This window comes from Etheostoma cragini, chromosome 13 (genome assembly GCF_013103735.1).
Source record: "Etheostoma cragini isolate CJK2018 chromosome 13, CSU_Ecrag_1.0, whole genome shotgun sequence".
NCBI lineage: Eukaryota > Metazoa > Chordata > Actinopteri > Perciformes > Percidae > Etheostoma > Etheostoma cragini.
In genome coordinates this window covers 4,063,059-4,087,314 of record NC_048419.1, presented here as the reverse complement: position 1 = coordinate 4,087,314, position 24,256 = coordinate 4,063,059, and the positions used below count along the sequence as shown (strand labels likewise).

The 24,256-nt window shown below is 39.3% G+C and overlaps 1 protein-coding gene across 4 annotated transcripts in view; it reads right to left on the bottom strand.

The window, feature by feature from the left end:
* Positions 1-3,954: 3,954 nt before the first annotated feature.
* The window catches only part of LOC117955258 (roundabout homolog 1-like), an 85,181-nt gene continuing 64,879 nt past the window's right edge, over positions 3,955-24,256 (bottom strand). For 3 of the 4 annotated variants that reach the window (XM_034889618.1, XM_034889619.1, XM_034889620.1), the window contains 27 exons: positions 24,063-24,183; positions 22,965-23,103; positions 22,734-22,861; positions 20,337-20,345; positions 19,910-20,034; positions 19,639-19,810; positions 15,919-16,124; positions 15,743-15,824; positions 15,474-15,642; positions 15,219-15,385; positions 14,992-15,113; positions 13,796-14,030; positions 13,465-13,586; positions 13,215-13,386; positions 11,880-12,077; positions 11,111-11,137; positions 10,373-10,412; positions 10,015-10,169; positions 9,481-9,846; positions 9,272-9,391; positions 9,044-9,179; positions 8,152-8,304; positions 7,582-8,039; positions 5,919-6,059; positions 5,602-5,823; positions 5,359-5,513; positions 3,955-5,198 (listed from right to left, as the gene is read on the bottom strand). In XM_034889618.1, the coding sequence (XP_034745509.1) occupies positions 5,184-5,198; positions 5,359-5,513; positions 5,602-5,823; positions 5,919-6,059; positions 7,582-8,039; positions 8,152-8,304; positions 9,044-9,179; positions 9,272-9,391; positions 9,481-9,846; positions 10,015-10,169; positions 10,373-10,412; positions 11,111-11,137; positions 11,880-12,077; positions 13,215-13,386; positions 13,465-13,586; positions 13,796-14,030; positions 14,992-15,113; positions 15,219-15,385; positions 15,474-15,642; positions 15,743-15,824; positions 15,919-16,124; positions 19,639-19,810; positions 19,910-20,034; positions 20,337-20,345; positions 22,734-22,861; positions 22,965-23,103; positions 24,063-24,183 (4,155 nt within the window). In that variant the 3' untranslated portion in view covers positions 3,955-5,183. Of the gene's footprint in view, positions 5,199-5,358; positions 5,514-5,601; positions 5,824-5,918; positions 6,060-7,581; positions 8,040-8,151; positions 8,305-9,043; positions 9,180-9,271; positions 9,392-9,480; positions 9,847-10,014; positions 10,170-10,372; positions 10,413-11,110; positions 11,138-11,879; positions 12,078-13,214; positions 13,387-13,464; positions 13,587-13,795; positions 14,031-14,991; positions 15,114-15,218; positions 15,386-15,473; positions 15,643-15,742; positions 15,825-15,918; positions 16,125-19,638; positions 19,811-19,909; positions 20,035-20,236; positions 20,346-22,733; positions 22,862-22,964; positions 23,104-24,062; positions 24,184-24,256 lie in introns of those variants that run through there. The other variant, XM_034889621.1, reaches the window with a different exon arrangement.

Sequence of the window (24,256 nt, the reverse complement as noted above, 5' to 3'; positions counted from 1 at the left end):
CATACTATACTATGACTTTTTTGTCATTTTTTTTGACAAACTACACTGTGACTTTTTAATCCCTTTTTACAACATGGTATATTATTACTTTTTAACACTTTATTTGACACACTGTACTATGACTATTATCAACATGTAATACTGTGACTTTTTATCACGTTTTTCAACATACTATATCATGACTATTTTCAACATGATATACTATGATTTTATCACTTTTTTTTAACAAACTATGCCATGACTATTTTCAAAACACAATACTATGACGTTTTCACAAACAATTTTTATAAACTATACTATGACTAGTCTTGACATACACTATGACATTTATCGCTATTTTCATCCTACTATACCACGACTTTTTAATCACTTTTTTGACATACTATACTAAAACCTTTACATCACTTTTTTCGACAAACTACACTGTGAATGTTGATAAAATCGATAAAAAGTAATAGTAATATTAATAGTATAGCATGGTAGTATACTACCGTGCTATACTATTACTTTTTATCACTTTGTCTGACATGCTATACCATGACTATTATCAACATGTAACATTATGACTTTTTTATTACTTTTTTCAACATATTACACCATGACTATTTTCAACATGATATACTATGATTTGTTTCACTTTTTTAACAAACTATACTATGACTATTTTTGACATATACTATGACCTTTATCACTTTTTTCGGCATACTATATTTTGACTTTTTTATAACTTTTTTCAACATACTATACTATGACTTTTTTTTCCCTTTTTGACATACTATACTACAACTTTTATATCACTTTTTTTGACAAACTATACTGTGAATTTTTTCATCACTTTTTTGGACATACTGTACTACCATACTATACTATGACTTTTTTGTCACTTTTTTTGAGAAACTACAATGTAACTTTTTAATCCCTTTTTACGTCATGCTATACTATTACTTTTTATCACTTTTTTTGACATACTTTCCTATGACTATTATCAACATGTAATACTTTGACTTTTTTATCACTTTTTCCAATGTACTATACCATGACTATTTTCAACATGATATACTATGATTTTAATCACTTTTTTTATCAAATTTTGCTATGACTGTATTTGACATAGTATACTGTGACGTTTTTAATCACTTTTTTCAATAGACTATACTATGACTTTTTAATCACTTCTTTAGACATACTATACTATTACTATTTTTGACATGTTATAGTGTGAATTTTTTATCACTTCTTTCAACAAACTATTTAATGAATACTTTCAACATGTAATACTATGACTGTAGTATGACTACACTGTAGTATGACTATTTTTGACATACTATATGCTATGACTTGTTTGTACATTTTTTAACATAATATACTGTGATGTTTTTTGACATGATATAGTATGACTTTTTATCACTTTTTTCTATAAACTATGCCATGACTATTTTTGACATACTATATTATACCATGGCTTTTTTATGACATTTTTGACATACAATACTAAGACTCTTTTAGATATTGTAACCTACTACACTGTGACTTATTCCATCACTTAAAGTGAAATGAATATTATCACTTTTTTGACATACTATACCATGACTATTTTTAACATGATATACCAGGATTTTTTTTCACTTTTTTAAACAAACTATGCTATGACTATTATTGACATGCTTTACTGTGACTTCTTTGTTTCTTTTTTTTGACATACTACACTATGACTTTATTATCACTTTTTTTGACAAACTACACTATGACTATTTTTTCACATACTATACCATGACTTCTTTTGACATATTGTACTATGGCTTTTTTCACTTTTTTCAACAAACTATGCTATGTCTATTTTTGACATACTATACTATAACCATGAATATTTTATAATGTTTTGACATACTTTACCATGACTTTTTCCAACATGCTATGGATGCCTTTTTCTACTTTTTTCAACATACAATACTTGGACTCATACTGTATTATTATTTATTGTGTCACTTAAAGCGACATTGAATACTATCTTTTTTTTGACATAATATACTATAACTTTTTTCTAACCTTTTTCAACAAACTGTGCCATGACTATTCTCAACATGAAAAACTATGATATTTTTTTATAAACAATTTCAACATACTATACTATGACTATTTTTGACATACTATACTATGATTTTTTCACTTTACTCTACAAACTATGGTATGACCATTTTTGACCTATTACACTATGACTCTTTTGTAACTTTTTCAACATACTACTATGACTTTTTTATCACTTTTGTTGACATACCATAATATGACTTTTCAACCCTATTGTTGACATATTATACCATGACTTTTTCAACATACTACACTATGACCATTTTTAACACACTAGACTATTTTGATCACATTTTGCGTCAATTACTTTTTTCGACATATGTCTTTCATCTCTTTTTCTGACGTGCCTTTTTCCCACTTTTTTGACATACTTTACTATGATCTTTCCAATATACCATACCCAGAGGTTTTCCCAATTTTTTGACACGCTACACTATAACTTCTTCACTTTTTTTTACATACTATACTACGACATCTTTTGACAAGCTAGACGCCTTTTTCCTGTTTTTTTAAACATACTACACTATGACTTTTAACACTTTTTTTGACATACAGTACTCTATCATGACTTCTTCAACATACTACACTATGCCTTTTTTTGCATACTTTACTTTGATTATTACTTTTTTATCATTTTCATTTAAGTCCTTATCATTAAAACCATGGAAAACATTTGCATCTTTTATACATTTCCCACTTTTATACTGCTTCAGCAGCTATGTTTCACCCACTTTTGGTGTTATTCAACATTTTATGAAATTTATTCCAATCAAAATCACGCGCATTTTCTGCGTGAAATGCATTTTCTAGTTTACAATCCTCATTATGTTTTTCTTAGTCATTACATAGTTTGTTGAAAAGATTCACGGTATAACATGTGAAAAATAGTAATAGTATAGTATGTCTACAGAAGTGACTAAAAAGTCACAGTATAGTGTGGTAGTATAGTATGTCCATAGAATAGTAGTATAGTACGACATGTCAAACTTGGTAAAAAAATGTAATGGTCTAAATCACTAAGGGTCACAAAAAATAATCTTTTTCTTGATGTCACTTCTACTGAACACAAACAGTTCAGTTTTTAACATCTTGTTCTATGTCCAGGATAATGATTCAACATTAAATAAATCAAGCACACTCAATAATATTTCTAGAAAAAAAAAGGTTATTCTTAGACTTACTGTAGAACAGGGGTCTACAATGTTTTTTAAGGCAAGGACCCCTTATTAGCAAGAGAGACCCATCAGGGACCCCTAATACATCTATTGTGTAAATTAAGTAACATATTAAACTGGGCCTTTCAATAACAGGTAGGGCGACCTAAAGCCTTTATACAAACCTTTGTAGTGCATAGATTATTAAGATATTTAAATAATAATTATGAATTATGTTAAACAAACCTTAGGATACCTTAGGATGAACTGTATCTGTGAACGGCTATTTTACCGACTACCTTACCTACAGTATAGGCCAATAAGCCAACTATTCAGCGGGGCTAAGATGATTTTTTATTAGCTAATGATATGTTGGATTCATATGGGAGGAGACCTCGGGAAGACCCAGGACTAGGTGGAGGGATTATATCTCCAACCTGGCCTGGGAACGCCTCGGGACCCCCCAATTAGACTTGGTTAATGTGCCTCAGGAAAGGGAGGTTTGGGGTACCCTGCTGGAGCTTATTCCCCCGCGAACCCATAACCGGATAAGCGGAGTGAAATTTCATCATTCATCATTATTTGCATGTTTTTCATATTTCCGTGGCACTATGTCCGATGAGTTTTTTTTTGCCATTTCTTATTAGTTGAGGTTGAAAATCAGTGTTTCGTTTGACACACAACGTAGAATTGGGTTGAAAGAATGAGCTAAAAGTGTTGTTTGTTGTTGCTTAAGGAACAGCCATATTTATTCAAACAGAGTAGTTAGAGTGACATATTTGTTCCATATATAACTTATAGAACAGGGCCGGACAATATCACCAAAATCTAGTATAATAATGCAACAATGACTATATAACTATAAATAAGCAATAAACATTTTCTCAATACATCTGTTTCTGATAATATTCATTTTCTTGTACAGGGTTTCTGATTTTCTTTTGTTTGTTTGTTTGTTTTTAGTTATGGAAAACAAGTTAATTTAGATGGTTAAGAGATTGATGATCAGTAATTCAATAAATGAAGCATATTGTACAGCCCTGCTCTAGAGGTTATGGCCAAGGATAAGGGAACACAGAACTAAATGGAATGGCCTCAATGGAGAAAACAATAAATGGAACCAGTCCATGACCAAGTTTTTCATCATCCCAATGGGTGAACAAAGCAGTCAAGATGTTTAAGTAAAAGCTCCTACAGGTGAATCTGCATGCAATTCTCTCAGTACACACAACAGATAGTTCAAATCTGAATGAAAGCAGCTCAAATGTACGCAACTGAATGCACAATCACAATCAACAATCATTTTCTCAGCCTGAGTTGAACTGATGAAATGATTAACACGACTCCAAAGACTTCCTCCAGACAGAAATTCATATAATAAAGACTTAGAATAAAATTAAGTGATTGTGCTTTTATAACCAAAGTAAGACAAACAATACAAATACAAGATGTACATCACTCATAAAACATTAACACTGTTATATAAAATTTGGATTTGAAGCACTTCTGTGGCAGTAAACAATTTCAAGAATTTACAAGATGGCTGGTAATGACGGAATACCAATTACAGTAAATTAACAAGACGAATGACAAGCAAAGATCATGTGTAGACCGCATCAAGCAGTCGTCATGGAGAATATTTGTGTAGACACTCACAACCGCCATCACATGTGCATTCATCTTACTTTACTGAGCAACCAGCGGTTCAGGCTCCTGGAAGCTGGTCACCCAAAAAAAACAAAAAATAAACAATAAACAGTGCATCAAAATTGAAGTCCACAGACTTAAAGATGAGCGCACCTTTTTTTCTTTTTTTCCAACACCTAATAAAAAATGTAATAGCGTATTGTGCAGTATCTGTAGAGTCTCTTTCCCACATTGTAAAGGTCATAGTCCTTTGTCTGAAGCAACTGTAGGGGATTCCTTTAGTGCTCGGATTGCTTCTTAGCTTTTCAGGAACTGTGAAAACAAAATAGTGTCATGTTTACTCCCTCGCACTTACTTGAATTGTTGGTTAACTTGTGTCACAGATTATAAAAAACATGTATTTGGGCAAATAGACACTAAAGAGCTAACAGAGAATTCTATTTCAGGAGTTATGCTCTTGATTCGTATATACCTCTTCCACCTGTCCTGTAGGTGCCAGCTGTCCTCCCTGTTTGGTCCTTAAGTCTCCACATGACATAAAGCTGGATGAATTAGTATCATCAGGTTCCCTCTGAGCTTGACCTGATGGGAAAGAGGGACGACTGTACAGAAGGACATCCCCAAATTCTGAAAAAAAAGACAAGAAAGAAAACATTTATGTTGGGTAGTTACTCAATGGCTTATTAAAAAGTGTGCTGTATAATCCATCCAGTGCCTGAGTGCTGTCGGCTTTTGCTGCTTCCTTTCCCTCCTAGTGGAGTCTTGTGCTTGTCCTTGCTCTCTCTCTGCTCAAGTGAAGCCTCCCTGACCCTGTGAGTCCCGGCGCTACCCCGTCGACCCCGGGCCTCCCCAGAGCCCATCCGAGGCAGCGTGGCCCCCCTCACTTTATAGTCGCTGTGGGACATCTGGCTTGGAAAATTCAAAGGCATGCACGAGTCTGGGGACAGAGTAGGGCACAAATATCCAAATGTTACAGTTTTTTGGAGATAAACAAGAGTGACTATCTAATCTTACCCTTGGTTCAGTCTTTACCGTCATTGAAGATATCTTTGGGTTGGTAGCCCTGTTGACCGAACTGGTTCTGTTTATGCCGTCTGGGTCTTTTATGTGTTATTGCAGGACTCATGTTGCTGTCTGTGGACATGGGGCTGCTGGGCCGCTGGTGCCTCCGCCCTGCAATCATCACACAGATTAAGCATAAAAAGTGAATGTTAGATCACATAATGGTACATGTTAACATCATCACTGTGAGTAATGTGGTCCTACATGAGCACACCTGTCAAAGTTGGAAGAGTTGACTGTGTACTGACTTATCTGTGCTTTTGTTTCTGGTTTGAAGTGGGCTGGACTTAGCACCAAAAAGGTAATGTCATGTGGGATTTTAGTAATAATCCCGATATGTGGTGACTGTTGAGTGATTTGCTACAAGCTCCCTGTCAATCAAATCTGATAAAACCACACAAACAGTCCTGATGATGCAGATTAGCTGAGTTTTAAACTCTTGAGAAATAATAAAATAAACAACTAAACTAACTATCCATAATGGATTGTTGATCATTAGTCATAAACATTTAAGAGGCCTTCATGTTTATAGGGCTGTGAATCATTTATAGCATTATCAATATCAGTACCCTTAAAGTGATACCGATACTGAAATAATACTTTGTTTGACAACTTTTTTTCTACTTCATTCAATACCAATCATGTGAATATAAGTATCTCTGCACTTTGAACTGCGTCACATCAACCAACCAAATACACCATGCTCAACTTCACAACGCCACTAGTCTATATTGACGACATTTCATTTACAGGATAGTTCCGGTGCCGCCAGAGGTTCTGCCTGATATCCCTCAATTTTGGCTGGATTTCCCTCCCTTTCTGCTTTCTTTGTGTTGGTTTTCTAAACTCCTGTCGATTTATGCGGACCATGGATAACTGCTCCGCAGATCTCTGCAGATGGTTATGATTGGTTTCAAGAAATGCCAATAAACCAGAGCACGTATGTTGTTGTTAGGGACTGTTGGGTGGACTAGCCAGACCCTCCTCCGCTGCGCTGTGGAGGAGGGTCTGGCTATGCAACTACAACACCACATGCTGTATGAGTTGAAATGGTCCACTTCTCGTGCATGCTTGTTTCCGTTCTGTTCATTGAACATTTTATGAATTAATTTTTATTGTGTAAAACATACTGTTATAGTAAACTGTCTGAGAGTGACAAGAATCAAAATTGTGTAATTAGTTTGGTTAAAAGAGTTGGCTGTGAAAATTTGTTCATGTTTTGACAGAAGGTGTTTACAGCATTCCTCCAATTACGCTTGTGTGAGTGTGATAACTGTCATAGTATTGTTTTGTTTTCATTCAATTTATCCTGGTGAATGTGGAAATTTGAGTGACATTTACGTTTAGTAGGACTGGGTGTCATTGAAACAATTTTGATTATGGCCAGCACCAATACCAAAGCACTAACCCTTAAAGTGACACCAATACCAATGAAGTACTTCATTTGATAATTCTTTTTTTTTCTACTTCATTCATTACCAATCATGTTATTGAAAGCATCTTGGCACGCTACACTGCCAGCGCCGTCAAACACGCCTAATGCATACGTACTGTCACATCATACACCAAGTTGCCGAGGATTGGGGTGCTTTGAACACAAAATAAAACTTTTCCTCCACAGAAGCTTTCTCACCTGACTCCTCTGGGTATCTACACATGCGCAGGCCCACAATATCCCGCGAAGAGGCCACCGCCTGGTTGAAATCGCCGTCTGTAAAGAAGGATCCTTCCGAGGTGCTGACAACACTGGACCGGCCAGATGAGATGTTGTCCTCAGATGCTGAGCCCCAGCTGTTGACCATGGACCCCGTGACTGATCTGTCCAGATCCCCAGAGCTGGAGGCTGGGGTCTGCTCCAGCCCATGAAGAAGCAGATTGTGTGGAGAGGGATGGTGCAGCTGGTGTTTGTGCTTCTGCCGTTCTTGGTGTTGGCTGTAGTTACTTTCGGCGAGCTCTACGTCTGTCTCCTCTTCTGCCTCCTCCTCCTCTTCCTCCTCATCCTCCTCTTGTACATCGGTGTCCATGCAGAAGGGTATGGAGCTGTAGGTGTGTGTTGGTGAAAAAGGGCGAGGGTGGCCGCCGATGTGTTGGCTGGAAAGTGAATTAAAAAAAAAAAAATCTGTGCAGTCTTGTCACAAAAAAAAATGTGTAGCATCAGTTAGAAATGTTTGAAAGCAGTGTCAGGGAGGTTTTATCTGGTTACCTGAGGTGCTCGGTTCCATTGTGCAGGCCATTGCTCAGGTCTCCCTGTGGTGTTGCGTTAGGTGGGTGACTATAAGACACTTCAGGAGGGGATGAGACAGTCCCTCTAAGTGGTGGAGTAGGGCAGCCTTCCATTCTCTCTTCTGGATCAAAACTGATAAGAAAAGGACAACTGACATGAGGTAATGGCCAAAGGAATGAGGGGTGTTGGCAGTCATTGCAAATTAGTCACGGACCATTAGACCTCAGTACAATTCCCTAGGTCTGCCATAAGAACACACATTTCCATCATAGCCAAAACGTACAAAGATGAACACTAAGCTTTATGGACCATCTGGTTTTATTGCTGAAATGCTGCTCGTCTCGTGAATGCATTCCTGTTTCCCTTCTATTCATTGAACATTTTACGAAGTAATTTCAATTATATAAAACCTGCTGTCATAGCAAAGTGTCTGACAGTGACAAAAATCTAAATTGTGTAATTAGTTTGGTTAAAAGTGTTAGTTGTGACAATAAGGCCATGTTTTAACAGAAGGTGTTCACAGCATAATTCCAATTATGCTTGCGTGAGTCCGATAAGTTTATCCTGTTTTTGTTTTATCCTGAAGGGCTACAGTTTGCTAAGGAGCCGCTATAATTTAACATGAAACAGTCAAGCTAATCATTTTTGTTCTAATTCAAATTTGTATCTAATTATATTCACTGCATAGTCAATTGAGAACAAATAAATTAATAAATTTGGTGCAGACTGGTGCATATTTTAATCTACTGCAGCTATCTCTTTTTTAGACTCCACCCACCTCAACACAACCCACTGAGAAGCTATGCATGTCTGTGTATTAGTGTGTCCTTTATAGTGGTAAATGTGTATATGTGTCTCTTTTACCCCGTACCTCCTTTCCATGGGTAAGCTATACTCATCACAGTCCCACGCATTAGCGTGAGGAGGAGATGGGGCTTCTCCCCAGCTTACTGCATTATGTTTTGGGATCTTTGGGGCCCGTGTTCCTTTCTTTTGATTTTGACTCCCTGAAAAATGAAAAGAAAACATCAAGGTAAACACAGACGTATGGCTCGCCTCATTAAAATTCAGCACTGTACCGAGTAGCCGTTGGCCTTACCTGAGGTGCTGTTGCTGCCTCTGTCTGAGCTGTGGTGTGAGCCTCCTGAGCTGTGGGCACGGGTCTGGTTGTAGGGGATAGTTTTAGGATGGATCACTCCTTCACTTCCTTGTAGATGATCTGAAGACAAAGAACCAGGACTATTTCCAACAGATTTTTTATTTTATATATAAATGGTGTAAAGCAAATCAAATGTAATCCTACTTTACCTTTATTTAGCATGTTTTGCTCAATTATGTTGTATTGCATCTGTGCTGCCATCTCCTTTGGTATTGGAGGCAGGTTGGGGGGCTGTTTCCAGCAGGGCACGTCCAGAGCCTCTGCCATAGAGACACCAGTGCCTGCCTTATTTTTAATGCCGGCTTGAATGAGCTGTGTGGTGGCATATGGGATGGGTTCATATGTGGCTGCTGAATCCCCTCCTGGACTCGCGTAGCACAAGTTGGAGTTGTTGAATGTTTTAATCTCATTGAGCTTGTTGGAGAGGTTCACATCGCTGTAAATGGCCGTCTCAGAACCAAGCTGTCCCCCCTGTTTGTTTTCTGTATGGTTTCCATAGTTAGCTATGCAGTCAGCTAAGGAGAACAGAAAACAAAGCAGCACTAGAACACAGCTAGAACACAAGTCACAAAGCTTCTGCATTGCTAGAAGCTGTATGATTTTTCTAAGACACACAATACAGTATACATCTCAGACATTCTGACAGTACCTGAACTTTGACATGGGCTCAGTCTTGCACTAACCTGGTCGGCTGTATGTTGTCATGTTGCTGTCACTGGTGCCATTGCCATTATTGCAGCAGTTGATGCTGCAGTCCTTGTGATTGGCACATGCATTTGGCCAATTGTCTGGCAGCCACAGCTGGTTTAGAGGTTCACCCATGCTGAGAAGGCCAGGTCTGCAACAAAGAGAACCACAGCGCTGTCAATCAAAACCCACTGTTCTCATGTATGGCTGGTGAATTCTGAGCATTGGGTGGATGCATACGGTTCATTTGTTTGGAGCAGGAAGACACCTCCCCCTAGTGTTCTCACATTGTAAATGCATTTCTCTTGTTAGTCTTTATATAACACAAAGGGAAGGGACCAAAATATCACTCACCTGGCAGCACTGCACACAGATTCTCCTCTCTGATACGCCACTGGAAAGAGAAATAGAAAACATTAAACCTTGATGAGGTGTCAAAAAGAGAAAGTGCCAAAGGCAGAGAAAGTGAAGCCATGAAAGGCGGATAGAGTTTAGAAGCTAAAAATCTAAAGTGAAAAGACTACACTCACTTCAATAAACAAGTCTGACTCTGTGGATTGATGTGCATGAAACACAACACAAATAATTGCCTGTGCCTTTACCGACCTCCTCATAACTGATTCTGAGACATGTGTGCCTCCACACCCAGTAAAACATCAAACAAATAAAGATACTCTAGTGGAATACATAACATATTATTTTTTTATTAAGTAAACCCAACTTAGTGAGTTTGGCACACTCCTATATACATATGCTCACCTAAATCCACAACTTGATTCAACACATATACATTCACATTGCAGTACTGCAATCATGTATTGTGGCAACATAGCTACTTTAGAACTATTTAATCACTTCATTTAGTTTTTGCTTGTTGTATTCTATGGTGAGAGTTTTGTAATTGTGCAACTTTTCAGTTGTGTGTCCATACCTTTCCATTTATATATGTAAATGAACATGAAAACTGACTTGCAAGAGATGGGAGACAATTTTATCTTTGGATGTTTGAGTGAAATACAAGACCTCTAATAAGTGATTTACTAAATACATAAAATACCACAAACATAAGGAGGACAATCATACTGTACATACCTGTAGGTGTAAAGGTGAATGAGGGGACTGTAAGGACAGACAAAGACAAGGAAGGGGAGTAAGATGAGCAAACTGAAATCATTTTTTTATAATTAAGACTTTACTATTATATGTGCTTAGTTACTCCCAGTATAATGTTTGTCTATGCACCTATGCATATTCTATCTGCTGTGTGATGGACATTTCTTCAAGGGGAAAAGATGATGTGCACAAACATTTAAATAACCACATGCTATCTGCCTTGCTGCTGCCTCTTTCTTGACAAGTGTCCAGGTGAAGGTTAATGGTGGTGACAGGCGGTCCGAGAGTGAGTGGGAAAATAACAGTGATATCGCAGCAGACATGGTAATGGCTGGTCGACAGGCCTGTGCCTTGAAGAACTGGGCTGTGTTCAGGGAAAATGACGTGCTACAAATGAGCGGCTAAAGGTCAGCCTTTAACTGTCTGCATAGTGGCAAATGCAAATTTGTTCCTTGAGTCTCAAAGGAATATTAGACCAGAGTATCTTTCACCCTTTAATGTGATCTGCTTATCAGCGTCTGGAATTATTTCTTAATATCCCTCAGATGAAGACAGTTATTTAATAGTGGCAATGTGTCATGGTTTGATCTTTTCTGCAAGCATAACGTCCTTCAAATATACCCACAAAAGTAAACGCCTGTTTCGCAGACGCATGGCTGGCCTGTATATGTTTACCATCTTGATCTTGATTTAACATCACGCACCGATCTACCTTAATGAAACATACACACAACAGAGAAACACATACCCTTGCGGATGCCGGTGTATGTGCTGCTGAGGCCACTTCTCTTCTTGCGGTGACGGTAGAGCCACACACTGAAGATCATGAGGACCAACCAGCAGGTGGCGCCAATGCCAGCAATAAATGCCGGTTGCCTCACCACATCTGAGATCTGAGACAACGTGTCTCTTTCCTCACTGATATCCATCATCTGGCCTGCAGAGTCTAACCAGCAAAAGAGTGAAAGAGAGAGAGAGGCATAACGTGTGAATACAAAAACGACTGTGATGATTTGCAGAAAGCATAGCTGAAGAATACAGTGTGTTCAAACGTGTTGATGAAGCAGCAAAGAGACAAGAGCATCGTTCAAAAAGTATAACCTAAGTAACAAAAGTGATATACAATATGGCACTTTAGACGAAGAAGGCTAAAAAATAATTTCTTAATAATAGAGGGTCTTCACCAACGTGACGTTCTGGGCAGTAACCTGACTGCACGGCCATACAGAGTACAGCGGAGTATTGTGCACTTTAGTTACTTTAAGTGGATGTAGCCATGTTTAAATTGAAAAGCTTCCAAGATGCAAAGACATATAGGGAAGGACTTGGACCACAAGAAAAGGCGCAATATTTTGAGAAATTACAGCTTATTGGCGGTGCAGATCCCTGCGAGTTGTCTCTCTCTTCTTATATCCATGACGACCCAGTGATTCTTTCTTTAGTTGCATATCCCAATATACCTGCTTTTCTCGCCGAGCCCATACACAGCTGCAGACTTTAGATCCGACAAAGGTTTGGAGGCTTATAACCAGATGGTAGCTATGTGGATGAGTGAGGGAGACGCAGTACTGAGTCATTAACGACGTTGTGTTATGAAGACCAAAGTAAGTAATTCAATAACGTCTTTGACATAATTGCAATACTCAAGGTGTAGCCAAGTGACTCTCAATTGTTGTTTTTTCCTATCAAAGAGCCCCAGTTTGCCATCTACACTGTACACTATCTGAGTGAGTTTGAGCTTTGCCAACCACAAGCGCCTCCTTTCCTCTGATAACTTCTGTCATTCCTCTCCCTTGTTTGACTTTTGGAAGTTGAAAATATTCGAAATGTTTTTTCTCGGTGTGACCTATGTGTACAACCTAAAACACGGCAATAATAACTATTTTCCTTGACCACTTTTGGAATCTACTTAAGTGCCTGTGTTTTGCTGGGATGCGTTGTATCTCCGATATGGGGACTTCCAGTCTGATGACGCGTTGTGAAAACCCTCTATAGAATTTTTCACTCGGGGATACTCTGACTGCTTATAGGCCTAGTTTGATGACACCTCAATAGATAAATACTTTTTTGGTAGGACTCTCACCTAATTGGAAAAAAGTGACATCACTCCTGACACCAGGTCCAGCACCATTGCTGGCAGCAACTTCTACGCTGTAGCGAATTCCCGGTGCCAGATTGGCGATGAGCACAGAGAAGATGGAGCCGTCGACCGACTGGTTGACATGATAGCGACTCTCATTACCCAGGCACCAGATCTGTCAATAAATGGTACATTTTAACTGTAAAACACATGATTCAAAGTACAGGAGATGCCTGGGGCCTTCTTTTCTTACCTTGTACTCCTGAATGACTCCAGCTTCTTCATGTTGCGGAGGCGGTCTCCAAGCAACGAGGATGGCGGTCCCATTGGTATCACTCTTTGTCACTGTCACACCCTGAGGTGCTCTGGTAGGGGCTAAGACAATTACGGATACAGTTAACAATTTAGAAATAAATGCAGTCTTATTTGATGCTGTATGTATCCCAGATGTGGTCTGCATCTCTTACAGCTTTGCATGTCAACAAATACATAATAGAAGGAAATCAAAGAGTTGCGCCACTCTTATTCAACTCTCAGCTAAGTAAAGCTAGATTTAATAATGCAGAGCAAAAGTTCTCAGTCACCTTCTTCCAACGTCCTGACCACCTTCACCTCACTGTCAGCTCCCTGGAACTCATCAAAGAAAGGGCGCACTTTGAACTCGTAGATGGAGCCTCGCTTCAGCTGACCGATTACCACCCCGTCCTCCTTTGGGGCGTGTACTTCCAGGACACTCCACTGCCCCTCTGGCTGGCCATGATCAGCGGATGCCCTGTAAAGCACCTTGTAACCCTGGATGTAGGTGGACTGCTGCTCGACCTGGTGAAGATGCAGAGATAAAACGTGCTGCATAAATGGCACAACATGTGACAGTGAGACCCTTATTGACCATGAGCAAATAAACATCTGGGTTTGAATCAAAGACACGTGTAATGGTACTGTGTTGTTGTTGTTTTTTTGCTGTGATGATCTGAAGTTCCCAAATATATCTGCGTGTGAGTTACACACCTAATCTTGGAGTGAAAATCCCACAGGAAGGAACTGCTAAAACTCAGTATATACCCCTAATCTTTAGGTTGATACAGATTTCCATTTCCCCATATCTGTGAATTCTTACTGTAAACCACAAAATAGCTCTGGTTAAAATCAAACCAGGAGAGGACAAAGCACTTTCCATTTAAACCACACAATTAGGAAAAATAATCGCCTTAAAATATTTCTGTGGAGGCATACACATATCTAAAAACTTGCATGCACACAGATAAAACATTCTGAAAATGCATTCCCATGTCTAGGGAAAAAGGCTCAATGTACAACTAAATATACATTCACTTCTCTGTGCAGTGGGTTTATTCTCTGCTTATAAATGTTTACAGAGAAAACCATATGTAATGTCAGCATAAAATAAATATTTCACACTAGGCAATTTTAGCTGAGAAGATCCTCTTGAAGTGTTCAGATCGCTATGTTGAAAGTATGTTTGCTCCCTCATCATTGACAGCCCGCTTCTTTTATTTGTGTTGCTTGGAAGAATAAGAGAAAACACATCAGAGTGTTAGTCAGCTTTATAATAATAAATAAAATTTAAATAAAAAACCCTGATAAAAACTGTCAGGACAGACCATGTTTTCATTTAAAATTGTTGATTTACAGCATGTGTTTACATTTATTGGTAAAATTGCACATATTACCTTTTTCCCAATATTTAACACTGCCATTGTTTTGTGTAGTTTATTTCGATCACTACACATCACATAAATCACGGGAACAGCCCCCTTACCATCCACTGCATCCTGACAGCAGAAGATGAAAGAACAGTTGGTGGGTGCAGGTGGATAACTACATCTCCCAGCTCCCTCTGGATGTGTCGGTGATCCACTCCCTGCATGGTGGAAGTGCTGTCTGTTGGTACAAAAGGAAAGAAAGAAGTAAAATAGCAACAATGATGCATTCAACGCATTAAGCTGAAATTGGAATTAAAAAGATAAAATGAATGCGCACACTGACCCTGTGTTCTGACAGAGTCAGAGATTGGACTGGGGTCACTTAGGCCATAAGCATTCACCGCTCTGACCAAAAAGAGGTAGACAGTTGCTGGCCTCAGGTTCCTCAGTACAAAGGTCTGTGTCTTTATATGCTCAGCTAGGGTCACCCATCTGCTTCCTAACGTATAACTGCAGGAAGAGATGAAGAAATGATAACATACAGAAGCAAGAAGTTTCATCAAGCTTGATAGATGGCTGGATATCACATGAATCTAACCTGAATGCCTCGATCAGATAAGATGTAGGTGTTGCACCAGCATTGGGGTTTGTTTTCCACGACAGAGTGACAGAGGTATGGCTGATGTCAGTCACCTCGGGTTTAGACGGAGCACTGGGAATCAGGCTAGGGTCTATCGGCTGACTGGACTGAACAACAACTCCAAACTCTGCAACAGAGATGCCAAGTAAATCATTACAGCACATTACACAGGGCTCTACAGTATGTATTACCATCTTTAGAACTATGTCTTAATTTGTGTGACCTACCCTCCACCTGTAAGTATGCTGTCCAGGAAGCTTCTCCATTGGGACTAGAAGCTACACAAGTGTAGAAGCCTGTATCTCCCAGCTGAGGAGAGGAAGTTCAGTGGCAGATATTAGTGGGTTGGCTGAGTGCAGTCGCTGTAACTGCAAAATATTAACCACTGTGTTAGTCCGCCCACCTTAGCGTAGCGAATCTCTAGTGATCCTGTGTCTGTTATGGACATGCGGGAGTCCATGGGAGAAACCAGGACACTGTCCTTCTTCCAGTGGACCGTAGGAGATGGAACATCAGCTGTTTGGCAACCCAGGACCACTGTGCTGTCCACAGGAATGGTCTGATTAAGTGGGCCCTGTCTAATCACAGGGGGAGGATGGTCTGATCCAGCTAATGAAAAAAAAGAAGTAGGGAAGTGAAAGACTAATAATGTTATCACTTGCCGGATGGCCTTATTAGATACTGTATGGGTGAGCCCGGAGGTGACATGAAGGAAAAGAAAAAAAGAATAAATAAAATAAAAACAAAAGTATAAAAATAAAGTATATCAAAAAATTTAACTATTTTTGAGCGTGATGGACACCATCGTCCCACAATGCAACATGCAGGGGAATGAAGGAGCTGCTCACATAAAAAAACAAACTGAAATCACAATCACCTGACAGCAACTGCTTTAGATTTTTTTTTTTAGCTATTCGAGAAGTTTTCAAATTAAAGAATGTACGAATAGGTTTTCGATGTTAGTTTTCTACAGTATATTTAATGTACACTGCAAACACAAATTATTCATGTTAAACATGTGTTTAATGTTTTGCCACCGCAGTGAAACCAGGTTGAAGATTTTTGGGGTCATGCTTAGGAAACTAAAAGCATCAGATTGGAGAAACACGTGTTGGCATTATAAGGACAGTATCTGCAAAGTAATCTTAAGGAATGATCTCAGGTGACGTGCACATATGCCCTGCATGCTTAATACATGGGAAACAAGTCTCTTAACTGAAGTCCAGCCCATGATGCTATCATTTCCTGTTGGTACAACAGGTATTGTACTTTCTTGTACTTGGGTTTACACTGTATTAAACAATAGGAGTGTCTGGTATTCAAGGGACTAAAGAGGTTAATCTGCAAGGTCCCCAGTTCAATTCATGTTGCTTCATGTCATCCCTCTCTCTTCCTGCATTGACAATAATAAAAATAATAACAATACAATATTTATCTTGTCTGTATCTCTTCTATCACTGTCAAATAAAGGCAAAACAGCCCCCCAAAATGATACACTGTCAATGGTATGTTATGAAATTGGGAATTGATGTTGACAAAAGATCAAAGTCATAAAGAGCGAGACCGAAATAAAATTAAGAAAGATGAAAGTAGAGAAAATGAAAAATGAAATGCTGCCAAGAAACGAAAACCGGATAAGATGTGAAAGATATTAAGAGGAAAATTGGTAAAGACAGAATAATAGGTTGAGGTGGCTGTGCAGGCATTGGAACAAAAAAGGAATCAACTTTTCCCCTCCAGCGGAGAGCAACTAATCGTTATTTCGGCATTAGATACTGCTGCAGACGGCTGCAATCACGACGGCAAAGCCCAACTAATAACAATCCCACTTAGATAACAAAGCTCTCACTTCTCTCTCACTCTTATATTAAAAAAAAAACCTGTGGATGAGGGCAGGGGCTTTAGATAAATAAATAAATAAATAAAATACCAAAAAAAGGTGATGGAAACACGCTTTGTAAACTGCCGGAGGTAATGTGGACCAGTTATTTCCATACAAATGCATCACTCCAAATAGGGATGAGAGGAGAGTGGTGGGATGGAGAGAATTTTAGGTAGGGAGAGTAGAGAGGAATAGGTACAGGCAAGAGTGCAATCTTTTTTTTTTCCATTTCCATTACCTGGAACAGAGAGTGGATGCTTCTCATTATCCTGCATCATGCATTACCAATATGAGCAGCAGATTATCCTTAATAAAAAATAGGGCTGCACTGAACAACGCAAAGATGCACTAACTGTCTTTTTAGGCCTGAAGCAGTTATCTTCATTAATTTAAAACAAAGTACATAGTACACAGTTACCCAGACACATGTATTCATGATCACACAGCTTTAATTGGGAGCTTGTGGACTTTGCTGGTAGTATGTAATTACTGGTGTGGGCCTCCAAGCACATTTAAATTGCTTTTTCCCCTGACAATCAACAGTTATTTCATCACCGGAGATTTGAACCAGAGTCCCATAGACCACTTTCCATATAGAAATACCTTTTAATAATGTATGTCATTTCTGCAGTCTGAATACACAAATATTTATAGTACAATAGAACACACACTATGTTGTAACTATGGAGAATAATGAAGTATTTCCCCTAATCCTGTTTATTTAGATTACATACGGTACAGTTGTTTGATGAGAAAGTATATTTTAGGAGATAAGAGACAGAAGGCCGGATACTCATTTAAAAAGAACAAAAATTAAGAATATTTTTTAGGCATTGTAGGCCTTTATTTCTAAAGGACAGCTGAAGACATGAAAGGGAAGAGAGAGGGGGAATGACATGCAGCAAATGTCATCATCACAAGGACTTTATCACCCAGTCCGAGCACATTCCGCTGTACAGCAATGCAGCTCCCTTTGTAGGTTTTGACGGCTGTTATGGGAGGGAGATGGTTTGCTTCAGATTGGCCCCCGAAATTCTGTGATTGGGGACCCGAGTCCGGGTCTCCTTTGTAATCCATGAAATTTACCCCATTGCAGTGGGTGCCATTCTTTGGGGCCACGAAAGGTCAAAAAGTCCATACTCATTCAATCCGACAACACAGCAGCAGAAGACATCTAAAAGAAAGGTTGCTCTCGTTCCCCGGTCATCGCACAATTCCTTCGTAGACGCAGATTAATAACGGCCCAAGACCAGTTCATCCTCAGGGCTGCTCACATGCCCGGTCACCACAACTGCATTGCAGACTCATTGTCTTGTTTCTGTTTTCAGAAATGTAGACACTTGGCTCCAGAATTGGACGTTCACCCCCACGTCAGTGCCATCGTTCAACTATCACACCAGCTGAGAAACCCGTCTTACGCCTCACAAGATGCCATCATCAACAGTCTTGCCCACAGCACTCTCTCAGCCTACCTAACTGGCTAGAATTGCTTTAAGAGGCACATGTTCGCTGCCGTTCCCCTCTCTGGACGTCATGTCCATTTGCAATTTCATCACCTATGCACATTCCATAAAAAAAAAAAAAAAAACGCTCATCTACCATCCAGACGTACTTAGCAGGTATCAACTTCTTCATCAAAAAGTCACCGGCCTTAAACGCTCACTTCAGCCTCACTTCAGACCTCGTCTGCCTCTGCATCCATTCTGTGCTTTCAGGGTACATGTTGCCACCAATCGGATTAACTCTGGAATCCAGGTTTTTGCAGGATTTAATACCGATCTTACAATCACCACAATCTCATTGATCTCCGTCATGCCAAGACACAACTCAGTTGCACATAATCCGACTCTTTTGGGGGCCTGTAAACTACTACGAAAAACAAAAACAAAATACTGCTTCTGAGATGGAACCTCACCCGGTCTCCTCCACCCGGTCATCATACATCCTCCCAGACCAGCCATCAGACGACATCCACATCTATTCATCCATCTGCACATTCCTAATGTTCATTAAAATCTATACCTAACACATTGTTGGGGCGTGGTCCTTACTAGTGAACCACACCTTTAAGGGAGGTAGCTGCAACCAAGGCCAGTTTGTAGCCTTATAAACTTGCTCAACACCGGGAAACTGCAGCAGCAGAGTAGTCTCTTTAGCCAAAAGACAAATGCATTGAAGCTAGAATGGTGCTAAAAAAAGGTTCCCCCCATCTGCCCGGCATTACACCTTCCCTTTACTCACAGTCTGTGACCTCCAGCAGTGCTTTGGTAATAACACTGCCAGCAATGTTGAGAGCCTGGCAACTGTAAAAGCCGCCATCAGACCGCTGAACGTCGGTAATGGTCAAACTGCCCATCTGGGAGACAGACAGACGGCTAAAGGGCTGTGGTGGCTGGTACGAGAACAGCAAACTCTGGAGAGGAGACAGAGATCACAGAGTTAGAAAGCCTTTAATTCACTATTTACCCTGAGTAGTCATTTAGTATGATGACAGACTGAGGGCTAATCTCACCTCACTGCCCTCCCTCTGCCAGAAGATAGCGGGCTGTGGGTTGCCAGTGGCCTCGCACTGGAAGGTGACCGTCCTGCCCACTGCCACCACCTGGTTCCTGGGGCGTATGGCAAATGCTGGGGGTACTGCAGAGGAAATGAGGCCCTTATTACCTGGCAGTCTGATACATTTCCATCATTCCCAGTTTTAGAACATATCAGTATGCATGAAAAGCTCAAGACATATAGGCTAAGTGTGTATGTACTAAACAGTCATTATTTACCTTTTTTATTGAAAGAATACAGCACATACATGTTAATTTACCCACACATAGCATGAATTACATACTGTATTGATGGAGGGAATTAGAGTGAAGATAGGACAATGACAGTGTCTCAAGGTTTCTTGTTGCTGTCTGATGGTGGATGAGGGACGGATGACAACTTACCAGTATTGACTACAAGGGAAAAGACACAAAAAAGAACAGTGTAATGAGTAATGAAGGCACATACAGGAATATGGAACTGCAATGATGCACTCAACTACAGAGCCCCGGGATGACATGGAGGGGAAAAAAATAAATAATAAAAAAAAATCTACTGGGGACAAACACTAAACACAAGATCTTTTTTTTCCTTTTTCTTTTTTTCTTCCATGAAAATCGAGATCGTGACTTTCAAACTCGAGATCTCAACTTTTTTTTCCTCCATGTCAAAGTCAAGATCTCGCAAATAAAACTCAACTTTGCAAAACAAAATCCCAAAGTGTTTGTCCCCAGTACATGTTTTTTTTTTTTTTTTTTCATTCCTCGGTCACCTCAGGGCCCTAGGCAACAATATTGACACACACTTAAAAAAGTGAGCACAATGAAATTGGTATGAAAGAAAAGTAGGCAGTCAATAATACAGTATGGGGGTGCGGTATGGTGGAGGCAAACATTGATCCTAGTTTTTTATTTTTTATTTTTTTATTTTCCTTTATAGTGTTAATCAGAATAATCATTTTAATGCATTATTATTTTTCTACCGGCAGATATAAAGAGGAAGAGGTAAAAAAAAAAGGAAGAAAGAAAACAAGGGTTTGATTTCTTTTAAGATTATTTTTTGGGACATTTCTTCCTGTTATTAAATAGTGACAATAGACAGACAGGTTGCCCTATGTTGATGTCCTTTATATGATTCATTTAACTTAAATCTTAAATCATAAATAATGCAGGATTATTTGGGGTAACCAACTTTACATATGCTCATACATTTTTGAGCATAGTTTGAAAATGATCTTCATGCTTTTGAAATGAAAAGTACAACATTTCTTTAAATGGCCAACATTTCCAAAAATCAAATAGGAAAGGACAAGACATGCTGTTTAACCCCTATTAGACCCAGCAGACTGGTTGCCTGCGAGGTTTGAGAAGTATATGTTTGAGTTACAGAGTCAGCGTTGAGGCGTATTTAGACAAAGATACAATCCCCTAACATGGACATAAAGAAGCAAGGGAGTAAAGGTGGAGCATTGTGTGTGGATGGGAAGTGGAAGAGGGAACTGCAGAGGGAAATGGAGGGATTTGCTCTGCTAAATGTAGTACACAAACAAAGACACATTTTTGGAACTACATTGTGACATCTGTAAACTAGATTTATAGTGAAATGAAGGGTTAGTTAACCAGCTGGTTTTGGAACTACTGCGGGAGGAGGACTGCGGTTATTGCTTAGCATTTTTTTGTGTTTGGAGAATGTCTTAAAAAAAAAAAAAGTAAAGCACATGGTTTTGCAGAAAAGCAGGGTTTAAGCACCCTGTCTGTCATTTATAGTCAACGTTATTTTAATTTATCTCCGTTGCAATTTCTCCTTCTTATTGTCTGAAAAAATACAGACGTTTGGCTGTGCTGAAGAGTCATTTCATCTTGGGACATGTGCAAACCGTACAAAGCAGTTTAAGGCATCTGTTTCAAATGGCAACTGTTTAATGTCAACCAAATGTTCTAGGTCAGTAAAAATTATTGTGGTTACAACTATAGCTACGATCGCGCCAGCCAATGTTTTTTTGATTTAATTATGAAACACACTTTCAGTTAGAATGCTCTCTGTTACCTCCCGTAATACAACTTCTACTCGTCTGCCAGTTATTCCTGTCCTTCTCCATTCACTGCCTAAATTGGCTATGGTTCCCCCTGATCCTCGTTTTCTCAGGTTTTTTGGAGGGAGAGGAAGACAGTGTAATTGGAACCATGTCATTTCCCAGCATGCAACCAGCCCTGCCATTTCTTTAATTAAGTCCTACTGCCCTCACATCCATGTTACCCACTGTGTCACTGCTGCCTATGTTTTTATATATATATCAATATACTGTATGTTTGTATCTGTGTGTGCTATGAGAAGTGTCATCTTGCTCATTTCCTGCCGCTGATTTATGAACCAAAGGGTGTCATTGTGGCAGGACCACTCCGACCAAATGAATCCATTTGCTGCAGTCACGTAAACATTTACTTTGCATGCTCTTCTCAGTTTATACAGCAATTTACCATGAAACATACGCTAAACAAACTGCGGAAATATCCTATACTGCTTGTTTTTTAAGAACTGCTGTTGACAATAAATGACCTACAGCAAGGAAGCAAAAAAAGAAGAAAAAAAAACTGAAAGCAACAGCAGTCTAAGACACAATAATGGAAATAAAATGTCACTGCCTGCTAATTTGTGACACTACAAGACAAGATTAGTTCTCCTGTTAGGCTTAAAAGCAGCTGTTTTGCAAATAACATATATGAAAAGGACATCTGAGGCTTTGAAAAAAAGTGTGTGAACTGTTTGGAGGACATTACATGTGAGGGTTGGGTTGTACTGACCATGTACAGTGAGCGTGGCAGATGATTCAGACTTTCCAACCATGTTCTCCACCACACACGTATAGGAGCCCTCATCTAAAGAGGTCACTTGGCGAACAATCAAGGTATGGTCTTCTAGGATTTCAAATCTGTTGCAGGACCGACACACACAATTAACACATGAAAGAAAGAGTGGAAACATCGTGTTTGCATTGTAAATTTATGTGTAAATAGAAGGCCTTTGTGCATTACCGTCCCTTAGGCAGGTCAGAATCATCTTTTCTCCAGCGGACAGTGGGAACAGGGTCTCCTTGAACCACACAGTGGAACTCCACGCTCTCCTCGGCCAACACCACCACACTGCTGGGCCGCTTCACAAAGGTTGGCCGCTCTGCAGGGCGGCCAAACACGCAACAAGAACAAATGTCAATGTAATCAGCGAGGATGCCAACGACAGTATATCCCAACACTTGTTCTATGTTATCCTTGTATAGCTTACATAATTTCCTTGTCTATTCTTAAGAAAAAAATGTAACTTGTTGTACATTTTTTCAACCTCTTTCAAGCAGTGTAGTTACTGAAGCTTATCTAAACTTTACTTTAAGTGTCATAATTGATTGTATACTGCTTTTTGATTTCAGGGTAGCTCTAACTAGCAATACTGTCAGCTCCTATGACTTTAACCAATTGCTTAAAGAATTTTTCTTACAAAAAGGGAGAAATGTTTTTTAATAAATACAGAACATGTATCAAATTATGTATGGTAATTTACATATTGCAAATATCATAGAGTTTGAAAACATTTATTATTCTAGAGATAATCATCCGTTAGTCTCCAAAGTCCTTTATTATGCACAACTGGCAGAACAACATATTTTGACCTATTTCTGCATTCAGCAGGTTTATTCTCATAGCCTTGAAAGGCTCAATGAGGCCCAATACTGTATACTCCCAACCTCAACCAAGGTCATCTAACCATGTGATACGGATAAGAGCTCTATTCTGATGGGAAATGTTAATAAATGGAGAGGGGGTGGAGAATAGAGGTGTTTGGGATAGAGGGTGTTGGAGGTAGCATGGGGAGCTCTTGTACTGAAAGGTTTGAGAGGTTGCAGAGTTGGATGAAGCAGAGGTAGATGTTTAGCATGTGTTTGGTTGGAAACCTCTCCAAAGCTGACAGATTGGATGGTAGTGCTGCTTAATCAACGCAATTAATGTGATATTATACTCCGGTGACAAAGGCCTGGCATTGCTGACTGGCAAACTAAACCACTGTTAACTGAGAGGGTACTTCGACTAAGTGAAGCACTGCAACACTGGGAAATGCAATTACAAAGCCGCAAACGTTACCAAGCACAGTGAGTTCGGCGATCTCGCTCTCCCTCTCTCCCACCATGTTGGTCCCAACGCAGATGTATTTCCCTGCATCACTCTTCCTGGTGTTGGTGATCATCAGCTTGCCGCTGCGAATCTAAAAGAAAGCAACACAAATGGAGCATAGAGTGTAAATTCTTTCAGAAAGACTTCTAAAGTTAATCACTTTT